At 37.6% G+C, this 23855-nt stretch overlaps 1 protein-coding gene across 1 annotated transcript in view; it reads right to left on the reverse strand.

Moving 5' to 3' along the window:
• The window catches only part of taok3a (TAO kinase 3a), a 74289-nt gene that overhangs the window by 40864 nt on the left and 9570 nt on the right, over positions 1-23855 (reverse strand). The window contains exons 2-6 of the mRNA XM_014011149.1: positions 8667-8780; positions 4029-4264; positions 1735-1806; positions 971-1072; positions 741-786 (exon numbers count right to left, since the gene is read on the reverse strand). Coding sequence (XP_013866603.1) covers positions 741-786; positions 971-1072; positions 1735-1806; positions 4029-4160 — 352 coding nt within the window. The 5' untranslated portion in view covers positions 4161-4264; positions 8667-8780. The remainder of the gene's footprint in view (positions 1-740; positions 787-970; positions 1073-1734; positions 1807-4028; positions 4265-8666; positions 8781-23855) is intronic.

The raw sequence follows: 23855 nt of genomic DNA on the forward strand, positions 1-23855 counted from the left end.
AATCATTAAAATAAAAGGACTGTACTTAAGAAGTATTTGTATTTCATGAATTATATTATCACATTTGGCCGCAGCCCTCAGATAGATTTTTAATTTTGGAGAAAAGGCTTTGATATATGTATATAAACTGAAACAGCAAGACTAGTGCATCCTAAATTTAATATAAATTCCTTATTTTAATACAACAGTCTGCATATTTTGGGGAGGTCACCTCCTAATAAATGTCCTTACAGAAAATCTAACTGCTCATTTTAAATCAATACTTTTACTTTTAATACTTAATTACAAAAAATATCAGATACTTTAATCCTTTTACTCAAGTAATATTCCTAAAGGAGACTTTTACCTTTACCAAAGTAATTTTTTGGTAAGATACTTGTACTTTTACTCAAGTATCACCTAATAAATGTCCTTACAGAAAATCTAACTGCTCATTTTAAATCCATACTTTTACTTTTAATACTTAAGTACAAAAAATATCAGATACTTTAATCCTTTTACTCAAGTAATATTCCTAAAAGAGACTTTTACCTTTACCAAAGTAATTTTTTGGTAAGATACTTGTACTTTTACTCAAGTATCACTTAGTGGTACTTCATACAACACTGCTTAATCCTGACCTACAGGTGCATCAGTTGTGCAATCACTTTGACCTCACATTCTGCTTCTGTTTTACACACAGTGCAACAAACGTGCATCAGTAAAAAAATGTTTAATGCACTAAAGATTTAAATGCTCACCCTCTAGTAAATCTGATGCGGAGCCCAGGCAATACTCCATCACCAGCTGAAATCAAAGCACAAACTGAGTGAAAACTGGATAAAGCTCTATGCATATCTAAAGACACAATATTAATGAGTGGAAAAACACAAGTACAAGACATAATAGAAACAAATGAGCAGATACATTAGCTACAGTGCCAGACTTAAAGAGAACTAAAACAAGAGGATGTGGAGAAGGAGCCACCAACCCAGGCAGTGTTGTCTTTCAAGTAGCATCCTTTGTACTCAATTGTGTTTGGGTGTCGCAGCTGTCCCAAAAACTTGACTTCCTTAATGATGTCCTGCCACTTCTGCCAAAACAAATTGAAGAGGTTAACGAACTGCAGCAACAGGTTCCTTGAGTGCTCAGAGTCGTGGCCTATGGTTAACTTTCACACAGATTGTAAGTTTCTTTTTTAAATATGTTTAGCAGTGAACATTTACAGACAGGAAATGTTTTAAGACACCATAGCAACATAAATAAACAGACTACATTTTTATTTGAGGAAGATATGAAAGGTGACAGAAGATAAGCAAGAGGTCTCACAAAAAAAAAACCATAATTCACGGGTTTATAAAAAGAAGTGAGCACAAAACCAGAGCAACGAGGGCTGCATTGTAAGCTGTTTATCACATGCTTTCTTCAAGCAGACCCAAACTTGTTTCAAGTTTTGCTTCAGGTGGTAATTTTAAATGATTTCTTTCTTTCTTCTAGCATGAGACATCTCACAAAATCACAAGCTAGCAGCAAGTTTTGTGTGAAACACCTGTGAGAATGACATTGTGCTTTTGCTTTTCAAGCTATGGCTCCCAACCCAACATCACTGAATTAGTGTCTGACAGCGGCCTTGTTAATCCCCTTACAACTTGAGCTTTTTTTATTGCAACATATTAAGAGAAACAACTACAACTGTGGTGCTGCACACAGGTCATCAATATGTTTCTGTGCCTGAGAGTAAGATTTCTTTCTTACCTCAGTAGTCTGTTTGCCATTAAAGGACATCTTTTTGATGGCCACCACCTCGTTGGAGAAGGAGTTACGTGCCTGAAAGAAAAAAGAAAATATATTGAATTTGACTGAAGAGTGGAAAGTTAAACTCAGACGAGTTTCAAATGGAAAAACAGCAACAAAAAGCTACAGTTTATTCCCACTGGATTGTATGTTTTTAGATAAGTTTGATGGTCACTCATTGAATGCATCAAATAAAGCTTCTGATGGTCTTCACAGTCAACAGGAGAATCCCTCTTGCTCTTTTAAATAACATGTTTTGTCTTTGATTCTTTAATCCAATGGATATAAAATAAGCACACACTTGTCACTTTGTGTACATGTACAGTAATATTCAAAAGAATATGTTCGCCTTTACTTTGGTAACCTTTTTTGCCATTAAAATAAAAAAAAATACCAGAAGTATTAGCACTGCAAGTTTTTACCACTGGCACATTCCTCTCATTGTTTTCAAAGCACGTAGGTGCAAACTCCAAATACTATTTATCAGAAAACAATATTTTTTTATTACCACGTTTTAAAAAAATCATCATTATGCTATTAACAGCAATAATAATCCAGCCTGTGCTTTTATGAATAATTATCCTCTAAAAGTGTGTCAGTGAATGCAGCACTGGCATCAGGGGCAGGATTTAGACCCACTGTGAAGCCTGTTCGCCTGACGGACGTGGGCACCAAGGCCACTAGCGACGTACTGGGGTTGCGAGTCTGTGTGTGTGTGTGTGCGCACGTGTGTGATTGACACGGGATTGAAGGTGAGAGTAAAGCTCTGGCAGTCGGGGAAAAGCCTTCGCTTGTATCAACTTGTCTGGCTTTCTATACTAAGAACAGCTGTTTAGCAAGGCAGGAAGGAGGCCTGTTGCCTTAAGCACTACAATCAGGGGGGTGGGGAAGGAGAGGAAGAAAAATGAAGAAAAGGCAGAGAGGTGCAACATTTTTTTTCCTCCATCTTTTCTTTCATGCAGCTTTAGAATCAAAGACTTGATGAGTAATTAATGATAATATAATGAAAGGCTTCAGAGACCGTGATTAAAGGAAGTCTATAAACAAAGTATGCATATATAAATAAATATTGGATTATGTAAGGGAACGAGATCATATATTAAAATGTGTAAAAACTGACAACATTTACCCCGATTCAGATTTTGATTTTCTGTACAGCACGTAATATAGAGCAAATGTTCAAGTACTGCGCTTGACATACCACCATTAAAAAGTGCATAAAATTACTAAATGGTAGTGTTGTAGTCAAGACCACCTAACCCGACACCAAGTCAAGACCACAGTGTCTCGAGACCGAGACAAGACCAAGACTTATAGGGTTTGGACCAAGTCGAGACCAAGACCGAGGGAGGTTGAGGCCGAGACAAGACCAAGACTTTTAGGGTTTGGACCAAGTCGAGACCAAGACCGAGGGAGGGCGAGACCGAGACAAGACCAACACCAGATGGAAAAAAAAGTGTACTAAAAGATGGAGTATTCTGTACACATGTACAGTGGGGGGAAAAGTATTTTGTCTCTCATAGTTGAGGTCTAACTATGATGTCAATCACAGGCCTCTCTCATCTTTTTAAGTGGGAGAATTTCAACAATTGGTGCCGACTAAACACTGTTTTCCCCACTTTAGCTAACTTAATATGTAGAGCTAATATTGACTAAATCTTTGTGTGAGGGCAGAGGAAAGAATTTAGCTACAGAAGCAGACTGTTAACGTTAGTGACGATCAGTTTGACGTTGTCCCCACTGTCTCTGAAAGTGAAGCACTGCCGAATTTACAAGTTGCTGTACACTTTCTCCTGGTTGTTGATGTTTTACAATGATATTGTTTATGAATAATGTAGCCAAATTTTATACTTAAAATTTTGAAGACATCTTTTACTGCTCACGGTTCACTTTCCGTGAGTGCTGTGTGCGAGTGACAGGGGGTGCGGATGGGTGACAGCCGCTAACAAAAATACATAAATAAAATCGAGTCAGGTTTGGATTTGAATCAGTAGCTACATTTTAAATCCAATGAAAGCAAGATTGTTATAAAATAAATTGGACAATAATCTGGCCATTTAGGGATATTTCTGCAGTTGTGGTCTTGACTGGCGTTGAAATAAAATTCCGAGTCCTCAATGTCCGAGATCGAGACAAGACCAAGACAAATGCAGTCGAGTCTGAGACAAGACCAAGACCATCAAAAAGTGGTCTTGAGACCGGTCTTAAGACCAAGACTAGTTTAAACTACTACAACACTACAAAATGGCACTTACAAAGTAGACAGCCCCAAAGCTGCCATGCCCGATTTCATGCAGGTCACAGAAGACATCCTCTGGGTCATCTTTGAAGAAGAGGTTGGCCAGCTCAGGGTCCTTCGGCACTCCTTTCCGTGTGGACGACGGCATTTTGGGCTGGACATGAGCTAGGCGCCGGGCACCGCACTCGCATGGACACTACAGCTGCTGCTACCGCCACCAGATGTCCACGACGGCCCCGGCATTGGCCAGACCTGGAACAAACAATCAGGTAAAGATAAGGAATCTATCACACACTTAAAAGTTTTTTAAAACTCTCCCATGGTGATGAGGTCTAGTGGTGCTGCTTGTCCACATTCGTTACACATACACACGTTCATGTAAACACAAACATGGACACACACAGATACTTGACGGCTGAGGTCGAGTCATGAAATGCAGTGTAACGGTCATACATGTGCATGCATTCGTATGGACTAAAACAGAATGTTGCAGCCAGGCCGTCAAGCGTGTACGCATCCTGGACACCCTGCTCCAGTTAGCTTCACTGCACATGCAGCGCACACAGTCACACGCCATCTTTCTGATTCCACTCTCTCTCCTCTCCTTTCTGTCTACCATGAAATCTCTACGCACATCAGCCAGATGCAGCAGGCAAATCTGGCTCCAAAGGCTGGCCCCACACGGAGCAAGCCTACCAGACACACAGGCCAAGACACTAAGCATCAGCATCACTGTAATCCTCTGCTCTTAAAGGGCTTGAAGCCATCACACAAACTCCAAAAATATCAGTCTTAAAGGCAAACATGTTTGCAGTCTGTTCAATGGTGCCACATGCACAAAGATAATAGCTATTACTATTTATTTAATTTTAAAAATACAGCTTCATAGTGATGTTTATGTATAAAAACATAAAGACACTTGGTGTCCAATGCTAACACCATCCATCCAGTTATACAAATGCTCAAACACTTTATAAAGAATATCTGCAGTTGACATTTGTTAAAGACTGACAGTAGTTCAAGTGTTGCTAATTATTTAGAACTCTCTAAAGCGTGACAATCAAAGTACATAAAGGTTTTCAGATTCTCAAAAGTTTATAGTTTTAAAAGCACCCAATAGGTCCTTCTTTGTATAGTTATTAACTCAGGCATAAACTTAAATGATTTAACTCTCTAATTGCCCTTGGGTCAAAATGATCCATGAGGCTAGTAAAAGAACAACAATGTCAAACTAGGGTACAAACAAAATACCCTTTGAGCCAGATAAAAGCTGGAATAAATTCACTAACCAACCACACCCTTTAATTGTTCTCTTTAGCACACTATCTGGATGTTCATTGATATTTTTGTATCCAAATGATGAAACATCTGCATCCCTTGTCTTGTTGAGTGTTTAGCAATTTTCTTGATATAATAGAGGATGGTAGGAACAAAAGCAAAAACATATTGGATCTGATGGCAACCATCTACTATTTTAAAACTTTCCAGATCTTAAGTTTTGTTTTGTAGCATTAAAACGTATTTATGATTCATAATAAATAAAATGTATTTCTTGCACCAGAACCGGATTTAAACCACAAGTTTCCACATAAATAATAAGACAGTTTCTGTTCACCCGTTTACATAAAGGTAAAATGTCACATACACAGAATAAAAGCTGCTTAACAACGTATCTGTTATGGTGTTTTTTCTGATGAGCACAAAACTATTGACTGAGCTCTCCGTGCAAAGGATAAGCATGTGATGATTAATGAATAAATTATGTACTGTAAATCAGAGAGGTCTGTGCAAACCAATAGCTTTTTGATTCTAACACTGTGTGTACTTATTAGCACCTTGTTGAAAATAAGCATCCATTGTTATTGTGTGGGTAATGTTATAAAATCTTTAAAAATATCTGCAAAAAATGGATTTGTTTTGGGACTGAGGGTTATAAATTGGCTGCCGGAGCTTTGTTGTTTTTCTTGCTTTAAAAATTGATTATAACATGAAAACAACCAAAGAAAAATCTTTTTCCTAAAATTTAAAAACACAAAACGTAATTCTGCTTACTTCTGCATTGACATTTTTTTCTTCGGCCTGTTTCATTTTGTGCATATTATTTTTTATATTTAATTGGTTTTATAATGTGTGCATGTGAGTAACTGTTTACCGACCATATGAAACGGTGTGTTCCCGTGTGTCCTATGATTGCATCAGCTCATCTTTCTCTCATCTTTTTTTCTTGATTTCTCCAGCTAGCAACTGACAGGCTCCATTTCAGCTCCTTACCTATCAGATAAGCACACACCACAAACAGAAACACACTACAGGCCTTACTAGAAAACAAAAACAGGAGCGTAAAGATTACAAATTAAACAACTTAGGAAAAAAACAAAGTTAAAAAGCAAAAGAAATGGAGGGAAAAAAACTCTGAAAGGTCTGAAATCCTGAGCCTGTTTCTTCACATGTGATAACTACAGGCAGCACACCTACCACTCACGTTTCTTCCCACTCCTCCACATCTACTTTTTCTCTGATAATTTGTGTGAAGTGATGCAACTTGGCAACAACAGGCTGTAACACGAGGGGCTTGGCAAAAACGTTACTACTCTAGAGAAGTACAGCGTTTAGATAATTTGCTGTGTGCGACTGTGGTAATGTGGATCTATGAACGGCATTGTTCTTAGAGAGCTGATTAGGCGAACAGTTTAGACAGATTAAATGTTTTGTGTGTGTGTGTGTGTTTGACAACAGTCCAGATAGTACAGACATACTTTAGTGCATCTGTGCAGGAATGATGTACTCTTTGCACAATCAGATGAGGAACAACATAAAGATAAGATGAACAGAAAATTATACAGTTTATGCTGATATGATCTGGACCTTTTGAGGCATCTGTGGCTGCATTTAAAAACAGAAAGTAATAAAAAAAACAACTCTTAATCTCCAACTATTTTAATCAGGAACATTTAAGAGTTTCCTTTTTCCATTAACACTTGTGAAAATCAACTGACTGCTATCAGAGTTTACATAAATCAACAATAACGTGATTTTTTATGTGAACAAGTCTGATAGACTAAAACTAAAGAGTGACAATGAACTAACACTCACACAAAAGCATCCATGTGTTAAATGTGGGTCAAAGTTCAATGTGCTCACAAAAGAAAGCAGAAACTCCCAAGCAGAGCGGCCGTGCCACCCTCAGGCCCCCATGTGTTACTCTGACTAATTGATGTGCCAGCATGTTTTCACAAAACCACCTCCATCCGATTGGTGGATACGGCTGTTTATCCCATCATCACATTTACACTGAACTACAGCGGAGTTCTCTGTACAAAATTAAAACCAATTACTTATTTTAAAATTTCATTTCAGTTTAAAAAGCGTTTCATTAGGAAATGTATCTGCAAATGTCTACACAACTACTAAGAAAATTGCATAAATTGAAGAGAAGAACTATTTGATAACGTTTATAAATTTGAATATTTTAGAAAATCTGATAAAAGACTCACTCAAACCAAACTTTTTATGTCTCTTTATAAATCTTTTCATTTATTACTTTTCTTCAAGTCTTTGATAAAAGAAAAAAAAGTGATTTTCACCTCATTGTTTAGTTTGTGTGCAAGTGTGTCTGCATCTATACAGTATTAATGCATATGAAAGTACAGTGTGTATACTAATATTTTTACATACAGCAAAGGAAAAAAATGCATGTGAATAACTACAAAAGAGAGTGAGCACGCCAGTGTGGGTCAGTTTGTGTGTGTCAGATTGAGTGTGTATGAATGTATAACCAGAGGCTTTATCAGATTAGACCGACCCCCTCCCAGCTTTAGACACAAGCAGGAATTAGACAGACTGTGGGAATTCTTACTGGGATTCAAATCAGCAGCTCTAATCAGAAATGAGCAAAAAGAACCGTGTTACTAAAGTCTAGGATTTTAATGTGTGTAAAAGAGAAAAAAAAAACAATAATTTTGTAATACTCTCTGAACACATATAGTGTTAAAAAGAGCAGACTTTGAGACTGTGTGTTTCTCTGTGAACATATTTGTGTGATCACACACACACACACACACACAAGAAAAAAACTGCAGTTTTTTTAATTCCATCTAATAAAAATACATAAAAATACATAAAAAGTGCCAGGAGTCTGTCATCACACAATATCTGGAACCACACACTGAACTATGCACACGTGTGTGCGTACGAGTGTGTATGCATGCTGCGTGAACATAAGTGGGTCAACCTTGTTCCTGTATGAATAATATAAAAGCTTATTTAAAGCACAACGCCAGCCTATACGAACAGGCCTTCTGTAAACACAACTTTTTTCAATTCTGAGTTTCGTTTCTCCGACTCATGCTCAGAGTCGACACACATCCTGAGTGCACGTGTACAGGCTGACGCTGCTGTACTGGCACAGTTGTTTAATTCAAATGTCAGCGCTCCACACGGCACAGCAGACGCTCTGAATTTAGCTGCACTGCCCAGACAAAACAAGTATGAATGCGATCCATGTTTACAAAGAAATAAATGAGTTAATCACTTCTCTGTAAGCTAGAGAGTCAGCAGGTCAGTAAGCTCCAAACACAAGGCACACGATCCAGTTTAGAACCTGCTGATACTATGAAGCATGTGCGCATATAGACAGATACAATTAAAGACTTACCTGTATGAAATGTTTAAAACCAGGGTGTTGGACAAGCCTCGAACTCCCTCTCCTCAGTGTAACTCAACAAATGGAGTTTTGCCAGTCTCCCTCATGATTGGAGCAACACTGGAGCTAAAGTTAAAAGAAGAAAAATAAATTGTTAGGTCCTTTAATATAAATCAAACACATACAACTGTGCAGTTATAACAGAAAAAATGCAAAGTGTGTCTCAAAGATTGAACTATCAAAGGAACATTTATTTGTCTCATCTCTACTTTTTGTGGTGATTAGATTAGTCATTAGAGATGAGACGTCGCGAGCGATCCGTATCTTTTGATCTGGTATTTTAAAAATGAACGGCGATAACTGGGACCTTATGTAATGACATCACCAGTATTAACAAATTGAATGGCGTTTTTAAGTAAGTAAGTAAAGTTTTATTTAGAAAGCGCCTTTCACAGAAATATATTCACAAGGTGCTGTACAATCATTAACAATGTATACTGTAAATGGCGGAAAGATAAAATGAAACAGAATAAAACATAATAAAACATAAGCAATGTAACAAAACGTCAAATCAAGATTAAATTCTAAAATTGTAACTCAGACACATGATGGTCAATGCAGAGCAAAATATACAACTAGAATAGTTCCTGGAGAAACTATGAGAGGATTGCCAGCCGTGCAAAACTCGTCCTATGTTGCTATAAGGGTTTACTGCATAAAACTTTTTTTAGTGGCCATCTTAAATATGTATTAAGTCTGTGTTTTCGATTGAAGCAACTGCTTCAGCAAATATTATCTTTAAAGGTCAAGAAATGACTGATTTATGAGTCATTTTGTGTGTTTTCTGGCTGAATTTGTGCTTTGGTTCATGAAATATTTTGCTAACAAACATTTTCCTATGCTATTTTTGTCATTTGTTAGACTTGAATACTCTAATAAAGTGGATCAGTTGTTCTAAAGATCTTTCACAATTTGTTTCACACTTTATATTCATTCAGCATATGTAAAATGTGCTGATGTCCAGCACTTTTATGGTAATCCAGGGTTGCTTGGACAGCCATCTTGTATCAGAGTTGGACAAAACTGTTGGACAGTGACAGAGGACTGTCCAGTGATGACTGTGTTAGAGTTTTATAAAGTTAAAATCAGTGGTTCATGAGCTATTTCAAAAAGTGTTCAGGTTTTGAAGGCTTTGAGGCCTACTCCAGTCATTTCCAATGGCGTTTGTTGGGTGTCTTTCCAAGGCTTGCCTGCCCTCCCATTCTACTGAATTTGGCAGTGCAATCCTAATAATACACAAAACATAGAGAATGGTGGAGAGAAAAATATGCCGTATGTTCAATAATAGAAAAACACATGGTTGGTGAGCATTCACTATGGAGGTAGGCTGGCATTAATGGGTAAATGGTTAGCTAAACGCTTAAGTAAAAAAGTGGGTTTTTATATGTTTTTAAACAGATCGGTTCCCATCAAAGAGTCATAAATTGCATCTCTAATTTATACTTTTATGTATTTTGATTACAATGTTAATCATTAAACCTCTGATAATAGATACAAAAAAGTAACTAATTGCTCTGCAGCCCATAAAAAGCTAAATAATATACATTAGTTTAATCCCCTCATTGGCACAGATGTTGGAGAGTTCGGAGCCAACTAAAACTTCAGCAAAATCTCCACACAACAAATGAATGCTTTGAAAATGAGCTTTTAGCATGCACCTAGACTGCATCTTTAAAACGTTCCTCGGCACAACGGGCTGTTACTTGGCTAATAAAATAAGTGATAAGAGTGAGGAAAGTGATGTTCATTCTGTAAAAACACAGAGGAACCTTTTCGAATGACTATAACCTGCAGGAACCTGCTGTAAAACAGCAATTATGCTGAGTCAGGCTTGATTTTTAGTAATCTTTTCCTGTTAAATCAATAAATCAAATCAATAAAATAGCAGATGGTGGAATGACTCAACAAACAGAAAAAAACCTCCTTAAAATTTATCAGCCATTATCCTCTCAGCAACTCCAAAATCCACTGCATGGATCCCTTGTTTAATCTGCTTCATGACAGACAGTTAACATTTATTAAAAGAAAAGAAAAAGGTTTCCAGAAGGAATGTGATCACCTATTTAATGGTATGAAAGGTAATTACTCTGTGTTGTTTTGGTCATGTGGTAATAAACTGAACCAATGCTTTTCTACACCTGTTTGTTCACATCTGTGTTCTGAATCATAAAGATCACAGATCAACTAAATGTCTTGGCATTTCCTACAGAGGAAATGACCTCCGTGTGCAGCCGAACGTGTCGTTTTTGTTCCTCTTCCTAATGTTCAGGGCAGGTCACGCAAATACCTGAGCAAATGCGACCTTTAACATGCGCACTCACGAGCAAGAGCAAACAGTGTTTTGACCTCATCTACACGTGGACACGTGCACCCGCAGTATATTTAAAGGCACGTCAAATCTGAGAGACTTGTTCTGACAGGAGAGCGCTGTCAGCCACTGCGCTGTTTTGTGTTGACAAGCAGGTGGTGAAGCATCCACAGAAAGGACAGTGACCACAACCTGACCTTTCTGCAATACCAGACTAAAAAAATACAGAAAACAATCTGCAGACTAAATCTGAATCGAAAAGAAAAACTTCATAATTAATGAACACAATAATAATGACCCAGTGACCTTTTCCTTCCTTGAATCCATTGTTAATCTTTTTTTATGCTCTAAGTTAACCCTCCAGTTCCTCTCTCTGATGGAACCAAATGACAGATTGGGTGCTCAGAAGAACCATACTCAATAATAAAGCAGGGAGAAAGGATGGAGAGATGAGAGAACAAGGATTTAAAAAAGTATTGTGCCCCTTCTGAGAGTCTCTGAATGATTTATAACACAAACTGACGCTTGCATGAGCCTCTGGGAAAGTTGAGGCTACACTTCTCCTCCGCTTCGCTCAGCTCCCCCTGCTTGGCATTTATGACCAGTCAGTGATGGAAAGATACAGACAGACTAAACACTGAGGAAAAAAGTGTTACAGCTGGAGTGACTTTGTGTTCTGGGTAATCAAGTTGATGTTCAGAATGTCTTATAAGAAACATTCTCATAAATAAATAAATAAATAAATAAATAAATAAATAAATAAATAAATAAATAAATAAATAAATAAATAAATAAATAAATAAATGCATATCCAGACATTTCAATTCAATTCAAAAATATTTTATTGATCCCAGAGGGAAATTAGGTATGGTATTATGGTATTTAGGGACTATGATGAGACATTGCAAGGTAAAAGTTATTAAAAGGGACCCACGATTAGTTGTAACATTAGACTTTACTTGATAAACATGTATTTTAACTGTAAAACAAAGACTGTAAAAATACTGTGGGCTGTTTAGTCTTGTAAATTTGTAAAAATATATTTTAACATGGACTGAGCCATTTTATTTACATGCAAAGCATTCTGGGTAAATGATAATTTTTGCGTTCCCCTCTCTGTCGTGTGGATGGACCTCAGTGACGAGAGGAGAATGTGTAGCGCTGAGCCTAACGCCAAGACTAACAGGCAAAGCTGAGGTTCTTCTTCCATGAAGCAGCTCTGTTGTCCTCCATCCATATTTTCAGTTCCAGGCTGAGTCATTTCTACCTTCTCCTCTCTGTCAACGCTCTCTGGTTTCATTTAAAAGAGTCGATCATCAGATATTGTCCAAGATTAACCTTCAGGGTGGACATAGCTCGATAGCAGCATCGCACCGAGGACCTATCCACGTCATCATTTACCCAGTATGCTTTTAGTGTAAATAAATTGCTTAGTCCATGTAATACATTTTTTAAATTTTATTTTAAAAAATATAAAAACTAAACAGCCTACAGTATTTTTGTAGTCTTTATTTTACAGTTAAAATAAATGTTTATCAAATTAAGTCTGTTACAACTAATCGTGGATCCCTTTAAGCACACTGAAAAACGTAAAAAAAAATCAAAAACATGGACTCTGACAAATGTATGAAACATCACAAACTATGACTCACAAAACTTTTTAGTTGGTGCACACTACAACCTCTCAGTGTCAGTGTATTCTGGTTTATGCCACACACTTTGATATAAATCATAAATTCTTAGTCACAAATAGGTTATTTCCAGGTCTCAAATTGACCAAGGAAACACTAGTCTGGCCCTTGCCTTCCTACGCAGTTCCTCTTAGTTCTAGTTTCGCTTTACTGCTCCGTTTCTCCCATAGACAAGGATTTCTTCGGGAGCATTTCATTAGGACCAATCAGAGAACAGAACGTTAATTTTCTGCACAGTGTCTGCTTGTAGTTTATTTTACCTGGGCCAATCAGCAAACAGAAGTGGAGTTTTGAACAACATCGATTTTCTGCGCAGTGTCTGCTAGTTAGTTAGCAATGGCAGTGGAGGAAGTGAATGAAGCCAGTCTGTGTTGATAAGGCTTCCAAATCAAATTAAAATTTTCTGACAAAGCAGCAGCTCTCATTTACAGCTGTCTGGTTCGGCTCGGTACTTCTCTCCTCTCAGTAGGGTTGTTTACAGTGCATGTGATTTCCAGTTAGCTTCTTAGCTTAGCCTCCTTCACAGTGGAGCAGGCACGCATACGTCGCAGCCAACCGATCCAATCATTTTAAACTTCAGCAGAGGCCACGCCTCCAGCAAGAATCACTTCTCTATAGCCGAGAGTCCAGACCCTCGTATGATGCAAAGTGAAGGACGTGGGTCTGGTTTTTACCAGGCTATGAAAACACACCTGTATTGCATTTGTTTGCTCAGGAAAAAACACACACAATGGAACAGCTTTTCACATTAACTGATCAAACAAACCATCATGTTGAATGGAATATTTCATATAATATGTAATATTCCAAGTTTTTCAGTTTTTCTGTGTACAAATATCCAAAGGTTAAAAACAATAAAAAGGTCTCAGTATTGAGATCACCGTGTGAAAGACAACCTGGGGAAATATCTGTCCTTTAGTGAATCACACTAAACGGAAAAGAAAATCCTTCTTGGTCCTTATTGAAATTTTAATTGTCTGTGTATATATTTAATCAGTGTTACAGAGACCCTTTGTTAAAAATGTAAACTCTCAATGATTCCCAGGATGATCACTGATGAGTAAGGTAGGCTTTTCATGACTCACATTGGAGGCAGGTGTGTTTACAAATATGTCCCATGGCGAAATAATGCTTTAAATAAACCTGAGGAAGGAATACGCTAATTATCCATGGGTGTAAAAAAAAAAGAAGGAAGAACCGAATCCTGTGAGATAGAAAGAAGCTAAACATTATGCTCTGCTTATCCTGCCAGGGCGGCATGGTGTGGATCTTTATAGCGGTGACTCATTTTAACGGTGTGAGGAATACACACACGCACACTTTACATTGAAAGGCGATATTGGAAGACTTCAGGGCAGCTCTCCTCTTATGGGTTTAGTAACACCAACAGGAAATTATCACTGGGTCTCTTTTGCATTAAAACACACGAGACTGTTAACTTCTCAGATAAAGGCTAATGTCATCACAAATGTGATCATTGGTAGGCTGAGGGGCACAAAAAGATTGTTGATTTTGTAATCTAAAATTTCTTTGAGAAGACTTGAATTAAAACAAAAGCTAAAAAAAAGTCACTTCAAACTTCCATCTATTTTAGACATTTAAAGTCTGAACAAGCCTTTCACTTTAGCACTCTGCACACAGAGCACAGATGACTGATGAGCTTTTAAATTTTTTAAACCCAGCTTCAGCCACTGCAGAGGCACAAATAGAAGCTCTATCTTTGGTCAGCAATCTTTTTTTCAGTTTTTTTCCAGGAAGCTTTCTTCTGTTCAGTCTATCATTTAACCAAAATATAGATGATGGCTAGATTCCTTTGCTTTAACATTTATGCAAATATAGGATTTTGAATTAAAGTACTATTCTATTAATTAAACTACCGGTAACTATAATTAAAAACAGAGAAATGAAAATAAAATAATTTCTCTTACATCATGAAGTTTAGTGACATGAAGCACTTTTAGCTGCTATAGTTGTGGCGACACATCCTGTTTTGGTAGGTGGATATTTCAAAATAAAAGCCCAATTTAATTCATGTCATACAAAACAAACTTTTGCATGAGAACTAGGGATGAACCGATATGAAAATTTCCACTGATATCAATATTCGATATTAATAACGATAATACAAACACACAAATTATTTCTACATATGCACAGACACTCTTCTCGTCTGGTTTTTTTTTTTTGATACTGTAAAAAAAGACCAGACACTCTACTGCAGTTATTATTGGCTGCACAGCATCACTATCACTATCATGATCAAATAGATACTGCTCAACCAACCATTTCCCCTCCCAAGACAGAAACAAACAGCAACAAGCGTGAAATCAATATCAGACGTTAATAACAGCCAAGTTTTACTTATCTGGCCGATACTGATATGCTAAAAAAATGACCAAAATGGGGCGATACCGATGTTAAAGCCGATATCTCATATCCCTATTGGGAATGCAAAAAGTTTTGCGAGGTAACGCAAAAGAATTGTGAGATAACGCAAAGGTATTGCAAGGTAATTTAAAAGTATTGCGTGGGAATGCAAAAGGAAAAAAGTCCCACTATGTCTTCTTGCGGGTTCCGTCAAAACTAGATCAAAAGCAAGACTGAGTTGGACCTTCAGTCACATTGTTGTTACAAATGCTGCCCAACTGTAAGAACACCATTCAGCTTATTGCCCACCTCTGTCGTCAACATATATTGAAAACTGTCAGCAGATTAAATTATGCTTAAAAAGTTCCCTGCATGAAACAAGCATGCATGTATACTGCAATCCTCCCCACTACGGACACGTCCATCAAAGTAGATTAGCTCTCCACAGCGCCAAGCTTCATCTTTCCCACTTGTGATTAAGCAAAGACCTATTTTTCCTCCCAAAGCTTTAAGGTCAATATCAGTCCTAATCTCTATACTGATGTAGAAAAGCCATTTGCAGTTATACAGACTTACTGGGTGTTATATAACGAGAATATCATAAGCACAATATAGGCACAAGAAAGCCTTTGAACGTGAGACAGATTTTCACAGCATTGTTTCGCTGTGTGTCCATATAAAGGATCTTTCAGTAAAATGCAACTATGCAATATTAAGCTAGCTTTGGGCTTTCCCTTAGAAAATCTCAAGAAGTAGTTTAAGACTGCTTATATCGGTGTCACAATATAGCTTTTCAACACCAGAACAGTTTTTAAATGTAATTGTAATTGCAGAAAAAAATGTTCCTAATGTTCAGTCAAGAGGGTGGGTGGTTATTTTTGTTGACTTAATATCAACCCAAACTGTTCCAAATGTGATCTTTATAACACCCTCTAGTTAAAATTAAAGTATTTTTTTCCAAATTGTTTGCATAGGAAAAAACACCATCTATTAATTTTTAGCACCCAAAGGATCATGTGTAGGTCACATCTGTACAGGTTTGAAAAAGACAAGGTTTGAGGATTCAGTGGGTCACACGTGCACAGAACATGGTTATTCATATTGTGCAACAAAAAGACAATCCCTCATTCAGCTCAGAAGCTCTTTAAAGGGAAATCCCATGAATTCAGAGTCGTCATGTATATTTGTCCCTCTGGAGCAAAGCCTGGTGTTTTCTCTATTAAAGCCATACATCCTCTCTGGCAACAATTGGACTTGGTGTCTTTTCAGATATATATNCATTTGTGGTCTACTGTTTCACATTTTGAAATCCACTGTGTCTCTCTCTTGCACACCCAAAAATCAGTCTTCGTTCTGATTTTTTTCTTTTTTTTTTTCTTTTGAAACATCTCATGCCTCTAAAACATAAATTAAATGAATAAATCTAAATGTGACACAGCATTGCTACATTATTTAAACGGCCCCACAGATAGTTTTACACATAAGAAAAAGTAAAAAAATTCAGTGGAAGTTGTTCGTGGCAACCACTGAAGGGGTTGGGTGGTACAAAGATCAACAGGTTGCAACGCTCGCAGATTCCAAGTACAGGAGAGGATAAAAGCAGCGATACAATAAAACTGGGTAATAAAACCTCCTGTTCAAACTGAGCAACGTCTAGAATTACAGCAAATTTTCTTGAGATGTGTTTGATATTGTGATGTACATTTTAAAGAGAGTTCTGGAAAACAAAGACAAACATGGGACACATGAATGAGAAGGGCAAGGCACTTCTTGTTGCATACCCAACTTTGACTTGGCTTCTCAGTGATCTCTACTACACTAAATAAAGAGATAAAGAGGTCTCTTTTTCTTTGATAGTCCTTTAGCAAAGAAAAAAAATGTTTAAATGTGGGAGTTTCATGTTTATGTAACATCTTTTCTCCTGGGCAATCATTTTGATCAAACTATTTTTTTGAATATTCTTGCCGCCCAGCACAGAACTGATTCATTATTTTAAAAGCACGACTCCACCAGTGCCACCTCCTCTAGGCTGACTCACTGAGCAAACACCAACAGGCATGTGTTGAATTTTATGAAAATGATGTTCAAAAACTTCTCAATCAATTTGATAAGATTTGAAGAGCTTGCACGTGTGCACCTCAGTGGCATTGCTTTAGTCAGTGATCCCAGGAGATTTTCTTGTAAAAATGCAATCAACAAGGTAACCAAAATTTAAAAAAAGAGAAGCAAGTGGATTTAATTTTGAATAAATGAGCAGAAACTTTGTCTTGTTTGGCCAAATTCACCCAGATGCAAGTACAGATTCTAAATTTAAAATAAAGAATACAAAATTTACCACAACAAGGTAACATGCTATCCATTTTCATCGAGTCATCTTTGATTAACTTGAATCTTACTCAGAACTACTTCTACACATTTAACTAGATTATTCACAGTTTAAGCTTGCTTGAATAAAAAATTCCTCCTAAATTTTCAATTTCTCCTAAATCTGATAACTAAGCTCCACTGAAATAAAAGACCACCACCATCTAACACCTATTACAGTTTATGCAATCCTAAATGTATCCAAAATAAAGTTAAGACATCAAAAAGTTTAGCAGAAACTTTACCCGGCAAGATTTTTGTTTCACCTTCACAATTAGTGCCTGCTCAGGTCTAACTGTTTATTGAGCCAGTATGTACATGACACCAGTTAGTCAGAGGGATAACAGGTGGTAATCTGCACACCAGTGGCTCGCACATAAGCCAAATGTAATCCCTACTATTGAAGCAGGGTCACAAAGTTCAAAGTTCAGGGGATCTGTCAAAAAAATGGTAGAGTTTACAATTGTAAACACTGTTTAAAATGTTTCTTTACCAAAATAAATTATCAACTATACTTGTTCTGTTTTGGTAGCAGAGACCCTGACTTATGGGAGCACATTGATGAATACCCCGGCTGATTACTTCTGGAGCTCAACGGGTGTGGAAGTGGAACGCAGGCTACTCGATGTTGGTGTTAAATTGCCTGTGACAAGCCTATCCTTCAAATACAAAAAGTCAAAGAAAATATCTTCATATTTAGGAAAATTGACATAAAACACATGATTTAACCCATTTTGTCACATAACTGGCATATTTCCTTTGAATTTGGCTCGGCTAAAGTGAAACAGGAAGTGACATCAAAGGGGAACTCTTTAAGAAAGACAATTCCCTGGTCTTTGTTTACTAAAACTATGTTATTTGAACTCTGACTCTTCTTCAGCTCTCTCTCTTATAGGGACTAAAATTATCTAAATAAATATCAGAAAATCCTCTGCTGGCTGGGGTGTTAGCCATTGTAGCAATGCTCTGTTTACATGCAGACATTCCCCTTTGACATCACTTCCTATTACTTCACATACAAATACTGTATCTCAACAACTGTTCATCTCAGTGGTGTGAAATTGCTTTTGTAATATGTTATCCATGTTATCTTTCCAAAAGTGCAATCACATTTATCACAAAATTTGATGTCCCAGGCACTTTAATATCAGTCTAACAGTCTTTGTCATTGGCCTAATCTATCTGGCCCAGCCGGGACTCAGGTCACATTGATGAGGCCCAAGTCCTTAAATTTGACTATTAATTCTCAACCCATCTGATCTTTATTTTAAAAAAAAAGGCCATTAACACAGTATCATGACTGTTGTCTCGTCTTGCTCAAGAAAACCTCAAGAGCTCTTGATAAAAGTTGACTTGGTCAGAAAGATGTCCAAGCTCAGTCAGACACCAGGATAATGTGTGCCAAAACTAACTAAAGAATCATCCCACTGCTGTAAACCCAGTTTATTTCCCCAACAGGCCAAGCAAAAATGTACGAGAATTAGAACATGCAAGTGTAAATGTTCAAAACCCAAAAGGTTTGGGATGAGTACAACCATGCATATCATATAAATGTAAAAAAAAAAAAACATTTAGGACTATGGTCATTCATTCAGCAGCGTGTACGGACACTGGGTTTCTGTGAGTGTGTACAAGAGGACAACTGAGACTTGAATGAAGTACTTCTCTAAAGCCCAACAGGATTTTCCTATCAAAAGCAGCAGACAGATTAATGGTCTTTCTTTCATGCTCCACAGTGAATGTGAGGCAGAAAAAAATATTAGAGACAAAACCATGCAGTTGCTGCTTGCGGAGTTTATTCATAATAAAATATTAAAAAACAAACAGAATGCTGGAGCTGCTGTTAGCTGGCAGTGACTGCTGATCCAGCAGCATGGCAGAGTCAAGCAACTACAGGATTTGCAAGTGTCTTATCTTTCTCAGTTGTGGAAGCTGAACCAGGTTTTCTCGCAGTGATCTGACGCAAAAGGCTGGGATCAGAGGCTCAGATTTGTGGCCTGACAAAGAAGTGTAATTGTGTTATTGACCTCATTTTCAATACAAGCTACTCACGGTTTGCTGAAGTCAGAATAACTTCCGCTGCCCTCCAGACAAAGACATAACTAGGAACACGAGTTTGGTGTAAATCTTGCAAATTTGATTGGATTCCTAATGAAACTATGAAGGGTAGATGAGACGCCCTCTGTCTTTCTTGAAGGCCGTCTTACTGGAGGGAAAACGATGATGTCATGCAATAATTTGCTGAAGCCTTATGTTGTGATTCAGTTGTACACTGGAGAGGGCCAAAGCTGCCGCAGGCTTTCAGTGGATCATGGAGACAAAAATTAACTTGGGGCTAGGGGTTATCAGAGATGTGTGCTAAAGTCTGCAAATGGCTCCAGAGTTGCACCAACAACAGTTTTGCTTACCAGGCACTTACAGTACCCTAAATTGTGTTAATCTAAACTGTTTAATGACATTTCAAGTGTTAGTGTAATGGTAAATGGTTGATTATAGAGTCATTCAGCCTATAAGGTACAACACATCAAGAGAAGTCTTAGGATGCAAAGTTATATCCATTTCACCCTACTTTCTTTTAAGTGAAGACTTAATGATCAGCCAAAACAAAAGAGAAAGAGGGAGAGGGAGGAAACTGAGGAGAGGAAACCTCAAAAAGGAAACATGCATCTGGGCCACTGAGTCATTTCCCTTGTGTTCTGCCTCTTACTGTTCGTCTTTTTTTTTTTTGCAATAGCACTGACAGTATAAATTATGTACATCATCACTGGGGTTAACACAGAGTGGGAGAGAGCCCAGGAGGTTTAAGCTTTAGGATTTCAGCTTTTATCCCATGTAAAGTCTGCCCGCAATTAGTTTGGGAATTAATTCAGGCTTAGAACTTAGCTTCCCCCTTCCTCTTTTAGATCTCTGGATTCATCCAATCTGCTTTTGCTCACACAAAATATAAATATGTAGACAAAAGGTTGTCAAAAAAAACTTTATTTTTAAACAGATTTTCTTTGATCTAATATTAGCTTAAGAACCAAACAATGTATTTTTGAGTCTGAATCAGTCTGAATGAGAATTTGAGTCTGCACTTTTACAAATGACTATAACTGAGGGTTTGCCAACAATATATTTGTATGTTCATTTTATTTTTTATTGATTGATTGACATTCAGATTTTAAGCTTGATTTCTTATTGGGGCTCTAAGCTCCAATAAGGAAAACACAAATAATAGTTAAATAATTGTATATGATCAGAACAATTTTCCACCAATAAGTACACCAATTTATTGCCTTTTTATAAAGTATTACTTTAGTAAATATTCATACTATCTGCTTTCTATCCTCTGCAGTGTTGTCAAACTCTGTTATCTTTATCTTTCTAATAAATTTCTACTTTTTCTATATTCTCTGACTGTCTAGTCAGAGTCCAGAGGTTCCAAAATGTTCCAACCTGCAGTTATTAAACTACTGTGTCTCCCTCTCTTCCTCAAAACAGCTTAAAATATTGAGGCTATTAAAAGAAAACAGAAGTGCTGAGTAAGAGAAAACTATTTGTTGGGTTTTTAATTTAATGTTCCAGTTTAAAGTGCATGCTGGTTCTAACATTGGGCCTCATGCAAGAACCGTTCGTACGCACAGATTTGTTCTTAARTTGTGCGTACGAGTGATTTAGGAGAATTTGTGGCATTCACCAATGTTTTCGTATTGTACGATTTTTTTCAGATACGAACAAAATTTACGAGTGGTCCAGACCTGTCGTATATTTTACCAGCAGTCAGTCTGCTGTTATCCAGACGGGTTTTCTTCACTAATAACTTTATATTTCGTTAGTTTGAAGATATTTTGAGTTGAAAATAAATCACACTCCATAATTATGTTGACAATAAGTTATTCTGCTTGAATTAGAGTTATAATTTTAAATGTAATGATTTAGACTAACAATATAAATTGTCCGTCTGGCCGGCTTATCCGCTATCAGGTGCGGCAGCGGAGCAGCAGGAGAGACCCCGCGCTCTCCCCAGAGACACTTTCCAGCTCGTCCTGGGGGACTCCAAGACGTTCCCAGGCCAGAGGGGATATATGATCAAGTCCTGGATTTTCTCCAAAGTGCCAGACTTATTTTGAAAACATTTTAAAATGCTTATTTCAAACCCGCATCTGAGACCACCGCAGCGCGCGGGGGGGCACGGTGCGCAGCGCTGTGTCTCCTGAATAAATGAACATGATTTAACACAGGTGTTTATACTTTTAGCAGCTCTTTTTATTCCACAGCTGACCTGCTAAAAATGACAGATTTTCTTTTCTGGATCTCTGACAGACGGACTTCAATCTCTGAACTCGTAAAGTTTTTCTTTTTAATTTTCGCTGTCATTTTTCATGAACGGACACTTCCTGATATCTGAGGCAGGAAACATAGCCTTATATGGTGTTTTTGGGGTGGTAATTATGCTAATCTCCTCTCGCGTGCACGAGCAGCTGGATAGAACAGGTGGAATTTACGCAGCTCATTTACACACTTCTCCTGAAGATAGAAGAGTTTGTTGAATCCGACGTGACATGTTCGTATGAACCCTTTGCACGAACAAAAGTAAGAGAAATTTAGGATAAGAATACGAACATGTTCTTGCATGAGGCCCATTGTTCTGTACCCACTTCCTTCATTCACGGTTAAGAATCTACAGGAATCTCTCTCTCTCTGTCTCTCTCTCTCTTCCTCTCTGACAAAGTCCAAGTGTCATACCAGGAAACAATAGGACACAGACCACAGATCACATCTATAAAAACACAAAGGGTGTCAGCCTGCACTGGCCTCTTTGATTTTCTCGCCGCCCGGTCATTTCTCTGCGTCTTATAAGGCTTTTGGGACATCATCAACCCTTCAATTATCCTAAGGTTTGCAGCCCTCTGGCTTTGCTGCCTTGCACATCTGGTTTATTTGTGCTCATGTATGATGAGATCTTGTGTGAGAGAGAAAGACACAAAAAAATGAGTGAGGGAAGCAGTGGGGTGTGTTGACAGAGGGAGTTTCCTCCAAGTCATAATTTAATTGGACAATTGTTCAGTTTAACCTCGGGCTGTCTGGGTTCAGAAAGCCATAGAAACTTGTGCTACAATGGACTATTAAGCAAGAAAAGGGTGGTAAAAGCTCATATTTTGTCTCACACTGCATCCTTTTCCCCTCATGAGGACTACTGTAAACTCCCTCTGAGATAAGTGTCGTAAAACAATTCTCATAGTTTGGTGAATTGGGGTAAGCAAAAAGAAATAGGTTACAGCGATTATGGGAGAAGACAAAAATGCAAGGAGATATTTTTGCTGTGTTATATGCACTTTAAAAGTGGTTTAACCTTCATAATTTGTTAGCCCTGATGTGTCATAATATATTTAAACCACAGATATAAAAATTCCAACAAAAATGACACCAGGCAAAGACACAGAATAATTCTCCCCAGTTAATAAAAGTTACATTTATCCTGACACACTGCTGGTTGGTGCGAGCATGACAAAATCTCCCCCAGATTCAGAGGCAAATCTCCACTTGACCCAATGAGGGCTGTCCAGTTACAGCATTAGGACTGCACAGAGCTTGGGCAAAGGCCTAGATTCTCGTAGGACTGGGGGGATGGGGTGGGTTTCACTCACACTAAAGGTAGCCAGCCCAACAGACAAGGAGTCAACAAGCTTTTACACAAAAGCCTACAAAATGATTATTTCACCAGGTGAAATAATCATCAAAATTCTGGGACATTTGTAAATGTTTTAAATTAAAATCTCTGTTGGAATCATTGGAAAATATCACTATTTGCCACAGACAATAGGACTGCATGATATTAGTAAAACTTGTGATGCCAATTGCATCACCATCATCTAAACCAGGTGTGGGCATCAAGGCCAGTGAGAGTCCACTGGATTGATCTGATTATCATGAATGCAGGGTACTTAAATAATGTGTCTCAATTCATGGGTTGCAGCCGATGTGGGCTGCATTTATCAGCCGCTTACGTCACTGCCCCGCGCCGTAGGCTGTTTGTGGATGCCTACTCATGTGGCTAAATGCAGCCAACAAAACCCTGAAAACGTGCATCTGAGTATCCTACGTGGTCAACAGTATCCCAGAATTCATTGCGACATCAGCAAATTATACAGAAAAACATTGACGGTGGAGATTCTTATTTTTTTTTTTATAGTGGAGATTTTAAATTTTTTTTATGGCGGAGTTTGGAAATTTATCATGGACTGAAAAATGTACGTTTAGCAACTTAGCTGAAGAAAATTTTGCTGCAATGACATGTTAAATAAAATGCAGTTTCAGGTACTGATACTGGAGCTAAACCTACATTTTTAATGCTTTTTACTCATTTATTTGTAATGTTTTTCTGTTCAAACGGACTTTTGTGAAGTTATACCTTGAACAAACTGAAGT

Source organism: Austrofundulus limnaeus, unplaced genomic scaffold (genome assembly GCF_001266775.1).
Source record: "Austrofundulus limnaeus strain Quisiro unplaced genomic scaffold, Austrofundulus_limnaeus-1.0 Scaffold77, whole genome shotgun sequence".
Classification (NCBI taxonomy): Eukaryota; Metazoa; Chordata; class Actinopteri; order Cyprinodontiformes; family Rivulidae; genus Austrofundulus; species Austrofundulus limnaeus.